The sequence below is a fragment of the Sinocyclocheilus rhinocerous genome, unplaced genomic scaffold (assembly GCF_001515625.1).
Source record: "Sinocyclocheilus rhinocerous isolate Xijiao unplaced genomic scaffold, SAMN03320098_v1.1 scaffold1382, whole genome shotgun sequence".
NCBI classification, from domain to species: domain Eukaryota; kingdom Metazoa; phylum Chordata; class Actinopteri; order Cypriniformes; family Cyprinidae; genus Sinocyclocheilus; species Sinocyclocheilus rhinocerous.
Window position 1 is genome coordinate 597,105 of NW_015657958.1, and position 12,223 is coordinate 609,327.

Here is a 12,223-nt window from a genome sequence, read left to right on the forward strand (position 1 = left end):
TGGCTGTTCACAGAGTGCTGTATCAAAGCATATTAAATGCAAAGTTGACTGGAAGGAATAAAATGGGTAGGAAAAGGTGCACAAGCAACAGGGATGACCGCAAGCTTGAGAATACTGTCAAGAAAAGCCGATTCAAACACTTGGGAGAACTTCACAAGGAGTGGACTAAAGCTGGGGTGCATCAAGAGTCCCCATGCTCAGACGTCTTCAGGAAAAGGGCTACCCAAGCCACTTCTAAAACAGAAACAACGTCAGGAGCATCTTACCTGGGCTAAGGAGAAAAAAAACTGGACTGTTTCTCAGTGGTCCAAAGTCCTCTTTTCAGATAAAAGTAAATTTTGTATTTCATTTGGAAATCAAGGTCTGGAGGAAGACTGGAGAGTCACCGAATCCAAGCTGCTTGAAGTCCAGTGTGAAGTTTCCAAAGTCAGTGATGATTTGGGGTGCCGTGACGTCTGCTGGTGTTGGTCTATTGTGTTTTACCAAGTCCAAAATCAATGCAGCCGTCTACCAGGAGATTTTGGAGCACTTTATGCGTTCATCTGCTGACAAGCTTTATGGAGATGCTGATTTCCTTTTCCGGCAGGACTTAGCACCTGCCCACAGTGCCAAAACCACTTCCAAGTGGTTTGCTGACCATGATATTACTGTGCTTGATTGGCCAGCCAACATGCATGACCTGAACCCCATATGGAATCTATGGGATATTTTCAAGAGAAAGATGAGAAACAGTCGATCCAACAATACAGACGAACTGAAGGCAAAACCTGTCATTTGTGCTAAAGGAACCCTGACCAAGTATTGAGTGAATAAATGAACATACTTTAAAGAACTTGAACTTTTCTGTTATGCAAATCCTTTTTTTGATTTGATCTTAGGAAATATTCTAATATTTTGAGATACTGGATTTTTGACTTTCATGAGCTGTAAACTCATCATCAAAATTAAAACATAAAAAAAACATTTGAAATGTTTTGCTTTACATGTAATTAATCTAGAATATATGAAAGATTCACTTTTTGAAATGTTACCAAAAAAAAGAACTTTTTCACTATATAAAATTTTTTTGTCGCACAGTTCATAGAGTTCATTCAAGTTGTGATGTTGTTTACCCTGTTTTGTCTTTCCAAAATATTACCAGTGCATCAAATACTCCTATTTGTGGAGATTAGTAACCTATGACCTTAAAGGTTAGTTTACCCAAAAATTAAAATCATTTACTTACTTTCATGTCATTCTAAACCTGTATGACTTTGTTTTTCTCTCTGGAACATAAAAGAAGATATTTTGAAGAATGTTGGTAACCAAACACTTTTAGTGACCATTGACTTCCATTGTATGGAAAAACATTTCACAAAAAGCATTTCCGACACCTAATAAAAATTAAGTTTGGAGTCACATGGACTACTCCAGTGATGTCTTTACTACCTTTCTAGGCCTTGAAAGTGATAGTTACGTAGGCTGTTAGTGGAGAGACAGAAACCACTCAGGTTTCATTACAAATATCTTCATCTGTGTTCCAAAGATGAACAAAAATCGTAGGGGTTTAGATCAACATGAGAGTAATTAATGACCGAATTTTCATTTTTTGGGTGAACTGTCCCTTTAAGACCATAGGACCTGTTGAACGCACTGAACTTTATCCTTCATAGCCTTGTTTTAAATCATGTCAGATTAAATATGTTGTTTACCCTGACCAAGGTCTGCTACTCTCTGTCTTTCTCATATGCTGTTTGTCTTTTTTTAGCTTGGTCTTTTATATTATAATCACCTGATGTCTTTGAGAGGTCTGTGCACACAGAGAAGAAACGCTGCTTTAAATAAAGCTTTTTTAACAGGATCACAACACTAATATATCTGTTTATGCAAACATTAAAACCAGTCAGCATGCAAATGTATGTGACTGTGTTCAGAGACAGTTGTTGTTGTTGTGTGTGTGTGTGTGTGTGTGTGTGTGTGTGTGTATGTGTGTTCATGTCTCCCAGCACTGGGTGGAGTTTTTCAGAGACGTTGTAAAGGAAATCTGTGCTCCCTGATTAATTTAATTATATGCAAACATTCCACAAGACAGCTCAGCAGCCGAATGTCACTTCTGTGTCACCTCTAACACATACAGATGAGATTAGCTCTTAACTGTCCAACTTCACTAATTGTCCAAACACATTTAATGTCACCTGAAACTGGTATGAAATGTTAGCATACTGTGAAGTGCACAGTATATACTGCTTATTAAAATATTATTACAATAATATGTAAACCAGTATGTATTATATTATTTTAATAGTTTTTAATCCGGTTTTATGTAATTATACTGTAACTTTTGGCAGTCCAATCAATAAATGAGACATGTAAAAATTAAACTTGTTACTAAGATGGTACGGGTAATATTGCTTCAAAAGTTCGAGATTGGTAAGATATATCAAATAAACATTACTCATTATCAAACATAATGAGATGCTGCTTAATATTTTTGTGGAAACTGTGATAAGTTCAAAACAACATTTAACTGACATAAAAATATTATTGTAGAAATTATAAAGGTCTTTTTGATCCATTTCATGCATCCTTGCTGAATAAAAGTGTTTTACTGAACAAAAGAATACTGAGCCTTTTGAATGGTAGTGTATTTGTGTAGTATACACATGCTACATGCTTAAAAATAATTACAAGTGTACATTTTGCGAATATACCATTCCAGTCATATGTAGACAGCCATCGGCTTCTGTTACTTGTGCATTAAACTCCTCTAATGTCTCTCTCTGTGGCTTTTGAGGTTTTGGTTTCAGTCATTACATTAATTTCTAAATCACACTGTCCCTCAGGACCATCCACCCATTCCGGGCACTTCCCATTTATCTAACTTGCATTCGGATCTTTATGCCTATGTTTTGTGTCTGCCATTCTTCTGATTATTGGCTGTATTTTCATCATTGATGTGTAGTATTGGCATGGCTGCCACTGTGATTTGGTTACCGTAGTATCAGTTTAATTAAGTTGCATTTGAATTAGCAACAATTATTTCTATGTAATAAATGTTCTAAACCGTGTCATTGTTTCTCAGTGATTAGTCTTCATTAACATTCATGTCAGTTGCTAATGCTGTTCATATTATTAAGTGAATTACTTTCTGTTGGTCTCTGTAGAAGTACTGATGTTGTTGGTAAAACTGTGTGAATGTACTGAATTCCCCCTAATTGCTTCTTTCACTTCTGTGTTTTCAGGAGGCCATACCCAGCCTCGTCACCCTTAAAGTGGACCCAGATGGATTCTTCCTCTACTGGTCTGGAGGGACCAGCATGGTCAGTTATATTCTTTTTCATTTTTTTAAAATGTACCAGCCAATACTAGTTCTAAAATAGTATTAAGTAAGTAAGTCTTTTCTAATGTAAGTTTATCAAAGTACTGTGTGTTTATTGTGTTTTGTTTTTAAACAGAATTTTGCAGAAATTATCATAAAATATGGCAAAATACTTTTGCCAGGTTGCTTATAACTAATGAGGACTCAAGGTGCCCAGAGATGCTACAAGTTAGGGCTGCACGATATATCGTTTCGGCATCGATATCGCGATGTGCGCATCCACGATAGTCACATCGCAGGATGTGCAATGTTTAGTATACTGATCGTTATATTTATACTGATCGTTACACCGGACGCGACATCTGTCGTATCGTGCCGCCTCGCGCTGCAACAGCTAGAGGCATACACTGGACGCGACAAAGCGACCTTTGCAAATCATCTGAACTGTGTGTCAGTACGTCATAAATAGAATGTGGCATCAGTTTACTTTCGGGGATTTGTCGTGTCGCGCCGCATCCAGTGTAGACAGCATCACTGATTATAATAGAGTGGGGGAACTATGACGTCAGAACCCGGAAGAGTAATTCGCCGCGGGTTCCTTCGAGATTTTCCTATGGGGTTTTATAATGGGGTTTTTCAATTTATGAGTAAAATAAAGCCTATGGTAAACATAACTTGACGATACTTTTACATTTTGTTCTACAACGTAAATTACACACATCCATACCCAAAACAAAAATTTTGAAGCAGTTATGTTCATTTTTGAAAACGTATGTTTTTAATAAGTAACTAGATAAGAACGTTTGGGCTGTGAGTGAGTGCAGTTTACATTGTAGAACAAAACATAAATGTATCGTCAAGTTATGTTTACCACAGGCTTTATTTTACTCATAAATTGAAAAATCCTATTATAAAACCCCATAGGAAAATCTCGAAGGAATCCGCGGCGAATTACTCTTCCAGGTTCTGACGTCATAGTTCCCCCACTCTATGGGTTCATAGTATTTTGTCACGTCGCACTGCGCCACTCGTGTCCGGTGCATACAGTGAGAACCACGCAGATGCACGTGAACTCCATTCACTTCAGCGTCTAATGAATATACACATACGTGCAAAATTGTCAAAATGCATGTCTCTGCAAGTATCCTTGTAAACAGTTGCTTAGGTGAAGGTAAACAATTGAGAAAGAAAATGGATGTGTGAGAAAAATTTGTAGCTTTAACACAGATTTATTAGATTTAGCCTAATTTATACAGTGAAGATTCAGCATCGATATCACAATGTTTTATGACTACACATATCCCTCCATCTTTAATGGTAACTTAATTTACCTGTCCTGCCAATTCTGCCCTATCTATTATCAGTCCTGTCTGCGTCATCTCTTTGTTTCTGTATGTCTCCCCCTCTCTCTCCTCCTGCCATGTGGGCTACTGGCTTATCATGTGAGTGCTGATGAATCAAATTAAATTTTAGCCAGTGAAATTCAATCAAGGCATCCTCCCATCCTTTCTCTTTAGTTATTAGATATGTTGTTTTCCCTCTTTTCTCTTGTTCTCGTACTGATCAGTGTGACGTGTGGTATGGGGACGCAGCTCAAGCTGGTTCCAGTAAGTTCAGAGAAGGGACTTTCTGCAGTCCGAGGAGACACAGCACAGTGTGTGTGAAACTCACATTAACTCAGCAGCAGATTCATGTCAGTTGCCAAAACGGATTGTTTATTTTGCTAGCTGAGTATTTTATTTGGAGATTCCTTCATGTGCCGAAGGTGCTAATGCGTTTACTTGCTAAACATCGGAGCAAGAAGCTGAGAGTGTTTTTTTCTGCTGCATGTTTGAATTGATATGGATGTTGCATTGGTGTTGCGCTGAATGTGTTGCGATATGGTATTAGGACACTAGGCCAATCTTCGCCGGAGGAAAGGCAGTAACCTTGTTTGGCGTAGGGAATATTGGCTCTGGGGAGCCTGTCCTCTCCAGTTAATAGTAAAGAGGCCACCTCATCTCATCTCTTCAGTAACACAATATTTAATGTCGCTATTATTATATTTAATGATGCCATTATCAAACACACTCCATTTCTTTTCCTTCTAAGTACTGAAAGGTTGTTAAAAGTCAGCCTCACTTCCATGAATCCAGTTTATGTCATTCTCAGTTCCCTTTTTCTCTTTCTCTCTTTTTTTTGGCAAGTTGGATGAAGTTGTAGAGTGCACGCACGTTCTCACAGGCTCACCAGCACATGCGCAGTCAAGCTTGATTTTGCCAGGAACAAAAAAGAAATGAAACTTGTTTTTGCAGAGGCACATTCACACAACGTTGTGGTAGAACAGGTTTTGTGAGCATGAAAACACACCCTTGCACTGTATTCCTGAGGGTTTTTTTTCTGTTGTTGTGTTGTTTGTGTGTGGCCGAGCCACAATGTCCATGTGCTGCCCACTGAATTGACAGGGCAGGTTTGCATGTGTGTCCATCACAATGCTCTGTTATTCTGTGTACCATGTTTGTGGGCGTTTCGGCATGTGTGGCCTATTTTCAAGGCAAATCTAGTACCTGGTTAGTGGATACTAGATTCCACATATAGCCTTGAGCTCTACAGGCAGTGACATGAATAGCAGGATTCAGTTGTCTTATAGAACTTTTCACCATTGTCCTGTCCAATTCATTACCTGGGTTTCTTGCTTTCCTTGTATCTCCCTGGCACATGCACAGGCTCGTCACATTAAGTTGCATAGGTAAGAAAATGACAGACACCAAATGAATAAAGTCACTTTACTTTCACTCACAAGCAAGGTCATGCCACAGGAAGAGAAAGAGGAAAAAAAAACTGTGCGTGTGTGTAAAAGTGCATTACTGTTCTTCCTTATAAACCAAACACATTGTTGTGTGTGGTGTTTGTGTATGTAAATGTATGTGTTCTGTAAAAAAAAGGAAATATGTTGCATAATCTATACTAACCTGCAGGAATCGGTGCAAACAATTGTAAAATTTTACTAGAGAAATTTTACTATTGTAAAGGGCAATGTTAGAACTAACATTTGCATTAACATTTAAATTTATTCATTTAGCAGACACTTTTATCCAAAGCGATTTACAAATGAGACTCCTCAATATTTATGGAGTAATATATTATTATCTATGTCATCTATTAAATATTATATATAATATAATATATGAAATGTACTATATATATTAAATTATTATAGTTTGTAAAATATATTAAACGTAATAACAATCCATATTCAGATATGTACATTTAAAGTAAAAAAATAACAATGTGGTTGCCAGAAATTTTCAGAAAAATACAATGACAGTGTTTCAGGTATTGCATACTGGTGCTTTTCTATTTTACAATTTAGAACTGTATTTCTTCAAGTGATACAATGTAAATATACCAAGCTGCTTGAATTACCAAAATCTGCTTCCTACCTTAAAAGGCACTTATAACCACTATGATAATAAAGGTGCCACAATAGAAGTAGATACAGAATCAAATAAAATGTGATGTCATGCAGGGACTTCTTGCAATGTTCTTTTACTTTTTGTCACCATAAAGTATACACAAATTCATCAAGTTTTGGAGATTTCAGTACTTTTGCATGCCCAAAGTAGTTGCCTGGAGGCATTGCATATATGGCCGCAGATTGAACAGACTTCCCTTGAATTAGATTTTGACTCATGTGTAGTCTGACACTTTAATGATTAGTTAATGACATGAACTTTCAACATATTACTGACTAGTTCTCTGGTGCTTTAGATGAGCAGACAAATGATGATAGGTTAATTTCTCTCAATGAACTGATTTGCGGGCAAACAAAAAGCTGGTAATAATTACACAAATACAACTTTATAAATATGATAATTAAATATATACAAATATATTAATACACAGAGAAAAATATCAAAACACTGAGATATTTTACTGAAATCTGAGAGATTTCTGTCCCTCCATCAAAAGTCTGTTACATCAAAATATTGGTTGTTTCAAAAATATAAAGAGACTATACAAGTATACTACAAAGAGATTTTTTACAGTGAAACAATTTAATTTAGGAATTTATTCACATAACCGAGAAAAAAGGACAAAGTTGGATTTTCCTAATGTGCTCTGTAGGTTGTTCAGTATCAGTGTCCTTTATTTGTGCTATTGTCGTTACTTTCATTCATTATTGATATAGTCTGGAGTAGATTGAAAGTCTATTATGTTAAGAGTTGCTTTGTCAATAAGTAAGTATGTGTGCACTTTTAAAAGTTCAATTTCAATCAGACTAAAGAAATGACTGTCGTTTCAAATTGTCAGACTAACAGACCTGGATAATGCGAAGTAGCTTGTCTTTGTCAATGTGTCAGTCAGACTACAGTTGGCCTTGATATTGTGAACATGCTCCGAAATACAGAAGTGACCAGCACCTTCAAATATTCAGGATTTTGTCATGTATACTTGAATAGACATATACAAACTGTAGCTCAACTACGCAAAAACACACTGCACCTTGATTATAACGGCATGTGTAAACAAAATGAGTGTCAGTGTAAGTATCCTGGCAGTAAGACAACAGAAATCGGTCTGTGCTTCTATCAAGTGTAGCTATTTAAAAAAATCAATATTGAATTGACAAAATGTCTTATATAGTTTTCATTGGGTGCTTAAAGAAATCGTTTTTGACTGTCTGACTAGCAGAAGTTTTAACCATCCATTTTATGGGTTTAAGAGCAGAGCGTCTAGCAATATTAGAAAACTAACTGAATTAGGGACAATGTGAGGTGATTGTATCATATAAACATGGTTAGCTTTAGCTAAGCAATGACATGTTGAACTAATGTTTTTCCAATAGAAGGAAGCTTTACATAATGCGTGTAAACCACTGCCATTATGAAGAATCAATAATAGATTAGCATTAGCATCGGAAAGCTCCATCAGACATGCATCTGGTCAGTTTTAGTGAATTTGTGGTTCTCTAAAGGATGTGGGATTGTGTACATTGGTATTGCTGTCCTTAATGGCAGATTATGATTGGAGGGTAACAGCACTCTTGCTTTCACTATTCTTCAATTAGCAGAATTTGTTTGTGATAAAGCAGGATGAGGAGCCCATCTGTGCTGAAGCTAATGGCTAATGATGGGATTGAGGCTGCATTAGCCTCTCTTCTCTGGTTCACTTTAGCCCACAGGCTCATTCTGACTGGTCTTGCTCTCGCCATGTGTCTGTTTCCACTCCTCATACATCTTTCTCTTCTCCCCTTGCTCTCTGCTTTTCATTTTTGTTCTTCAGGGCTGTCATTCTCTGTCAGGGACAGCTGGTTGTCATCAGTGAGAAACAGAAAGGCGTCAGTGCATCTGTTAATTGTAAATGGAGACATGACACTTCCTCTCTCCTCTTTATATCACTCTCCGTAGTATCTCCCGTCCTCTTGTTCTCTTCACTTCTCTTCGTTTCTTTCTCTCCCCCTCTCACTTTCTGCAAGTGTGGGAAAGCATACAGGAAATCGTTCAGACTGTTAGGGTAGTTTTGTAGCATAACTTACCCTGTGCCCTCCACCAATAGCATGCCCTCCAAAAATAAAAAAATATCTCACTCATGTTCTCTCTCCCTCTCTTACTCATTCATGCTCTCTTCCTCTTTCTTGCTCTCGCTTTCGCCTTCGGTGGTGAACAAATGGCCTAGAGTGACGATAGATTTATGTACAATGGGATCCAATGGTCCACATTAAAAATGTTGGATTCAATATCTGGAAATCTTGAAATTAAAAATAGGTATTTAAGATTTTTTTTTGACATTTAATTAAAAACATTAACATTGAATTAGTGTTTACCATTCAACATAAAATGTACTCCTTGTATTCAAATTTTTGTTACTATAGTTTGTAATGTAAAATATACAAGGTGGTCACTATGTTTTTTTTAAAAATTTTATTAAGGAAGCATTAAAAGTGCCAGTAAGACAATTTTAATGTTACAAAAGGTTTCTGCTTCAAATAAATGTTCTTTTGGACTTTTTCTTCATGAAGGTATCCTGAAACACAAAATCTATCATCGTTTCCACAAAAATATTAAGCTGCACTGTTTTGCACACTGATGATAATAATAAATGTTTCTTGAGCATCAAATCAGCTTATTAGAATGATTTTTGAAGAATCATGTGAGACTGAAGACCTATGAAATGGCTGCTGAAAATTGAGTTTTGCCATCACAGGATTAAAGTACATTTTAAAATATATTAAAATGGAAAAGTTATTTTAAGTTGAAGTAAAAAAATGTAATATTATTAGAAAATTTCCAAATACAATTTATTTATTTTTTTACCATGCTGTAAACTTACTTTTTCACATTGTGTGCAAAAGTGTGTAAAACCTCTCTAAACCCAGATAAACAGAGTCGTCTAACCAGTGTATCCAGACTGGAAGAACAGTCAACCACCTTAACTCTCCCTCTCCCTCTCCCTCTCCCTCTCCCTCTCGCTCTCTCTCTCTCTCTCTCTCTCTCTTTTCTTTCTTTTTTTCTTTTCATGAGTTGAGACAATGAACATCAAATAGTCTGACAGAAAGAAATTGGCATCCTTTTAAAAGGTTGTGGTTTCTAACTGCCTCGAGGCACAACATTAAAACATACCCTGTAGACTGAGTAAAGATAAGAGCATATTTTCAAAATACCTCAGGAAAAACAAAGCCCATTAATGAAACCAAACCACATAACCGCACAGAAAAAGAGTGTGTAGGAGAGATAATGGAGGAGAGATATCAGTCAGAGCAAGCTCCTCGGAGCTGTCTGGCCATGTCAGGCCTGATCTAACTCTAATCTCTGTGTTCCGTTATGTATTAATCTAGTGGCTCTCAGTCTGTTGGCTAGTTCATTGTTGATGTTCTGTTCATAGTTCATTCATAAGGAAGAGTGACATTGGTCACTGCTGCTAGTTATTTTTGATTATTCAAATACTGACGGGCAAAACATGATTTTTACTTCATATTTGTAACTTAAGTAAAGTAATTTTATTGACATAATTAACTGTAATCAAATTACATACATTTAAAATGAAACACGTTACTTTACTGCGTTACCAGGAAAAGTAATTAGATTACAGTAACGCGTTACACCCAACTCTGCTTGTGCCATATCGCCCAGTCCTACCCACAGATATTTATGCACATTCAGCAAAGACGATTTTGGATTATAACCAGAGTGAGACATCCTTGTTCTTACCAGACAAACTGTACCCTTCAGCCAATCTGAACCAGCAAAAGAGTCACAAGATTTTACACCCTGAAGTAATTTCCAGCCCGGTCTCACGGCAATTCGTACATATTTTACGCGGTGGCTAATTCGTACGAATTCGTACGACCTCACTCGTACAAATTAATACGATTTTTGTTAAATCGTACATATTTTACAAGTTGCACAATTCGTATGAATTTGTACGAATGACCTACACCTAACCCCGCCCCTAAACCTACCCGTCACTGGGGTCTAGACAAATCGTACAAAATCGTATGTGTGAGGTCGTACGAATTAGCCACCTCGTAAAATACATACAAATTGGTCGTAAGATAGCATTGGTAATTTCACACTCTCAAAAGCCTTGTATGACTGCACTGCAGTTCATTGGAGCCAGTTCCTCTCAAGTGCGCACAGTTTTCCTAAATGAGTAATTCACTAACACTAATAAAAGTGCAAAATCATTTATACTTTATATTAATGTAATGTATAAATGTCCAAATACTATTTGCCAAAACATTCAACAGTATATCTATTAATTTAACATTTATACATTCAACTGTAGCTTAAGTTTTCTCATGAGATTGCATGGGCATTTAGGTAAGCACTCAAGTGTTTGAGATAATTTCATATGAATTTGTACGATGTGATTCATATGGAAGCGTCCGATTTTTAAAAGGAAGTAAGCATAGCCTCACCCCTAAACCTAACCGTCAGTGGCGCGTAAACAGATTGTATAAAAACGGAGAAATGAGATTACACATTTATACAAATACTCCAAAACATAACATTTTAAAAAATTGGGTGTTTTGCAAATACTGTTTAAAGTAAAATGAAACGAATCCACACATTTACATATGCAGACAGGAAATGTGTTTTCTGAGTTGATTATATAATAGTTTCCTTTTCATCCATATCCTTATCCTTCTTTCTTCCTCCACCAGTGGGCTTTTATTCATGACATCTAATTTTCCTGTTATAGATGGCTCTGGACTCATGCCTAAAATGCAAGCCTGTACAAGCCATCATTAATACTCAGCGGTCAGGTGTTTCTGTCATTGGTCTCTCTGTTTTATATATAAAACACTTACTGTACTGCTCAACTGAAAGAGGATTTTCATCCTTTTGTGGCAAAGGAATGACAAGAATCACAAACTCTTGACCCAGACCAATTTCATTATCTGCACCGTAGAAAGAAAAAGAGGAAAGAAACAGAAAGACAACAGACCGAGAAAGGGGGTGGAAGGGTAGAGCTGTGCGACAGACAGGCGACAGGTTAACAAAGCTGTCCTGTGTTGATGTGGTGCAGTAAGGGTGAATGATAGAGTCAGGGTTACTGGAATGGAGAAATACATGATCTCTCCTTTCCTCAGATGTGTGACCTTTTGTGTTACTGTATTGTATTTGTCTGTTTCACCTTTCTGTGTGTCTTTCCATGCAAAAGCACCCAATGCTCTACTGATTCCTGTAGCTTGACTTTTGACTATCGGCAGGACGCCCGGTCCATTTTGCAGCTCATTCTGGCCAAGAACTGCCCACATAGACAGGAAGAGATTGTTGTACCAGCATTAAGGTATATAGTAGTGATTTTTTGCTGAAACTGAAATGAATTCGTTTAGCTGAAATCCAAAACCCAAAATAATTAGGGATGCACCGAACAAAATTAAACACGGTTTTCGCGCCCCCCCCCCCATGTATTTTGCCTTTTTTTCATCATTGCATA

At 36.9% G+C, this 12,223-nt stretch overlaps 1 protein-coding gene across 1 annotated transcript in view; it reads left to right on the forward strand.

Moving 5' to 3' along the window:
* The window catches only part of LOC107721661 (1-phosphatidylinositol 4,5-bisphosphate phosphodiesterase beta-3-like), a 56,364-nt gene that overhangs the window by 16,312 nt on the left and 27,829 nt on the right, over positions 1-12,223 (forward strand). Inside the window, exon 2 of the mRNA XM_016529785.1 lies at positions 3,222-3,299. Coding sequence (XP_016385271.1) covers positions 3,222-3,299 — 78 coding nt within the window. The remainder of the gene's footprint in view (positions 1-3,221; positions 3,300-12,223) is intronic.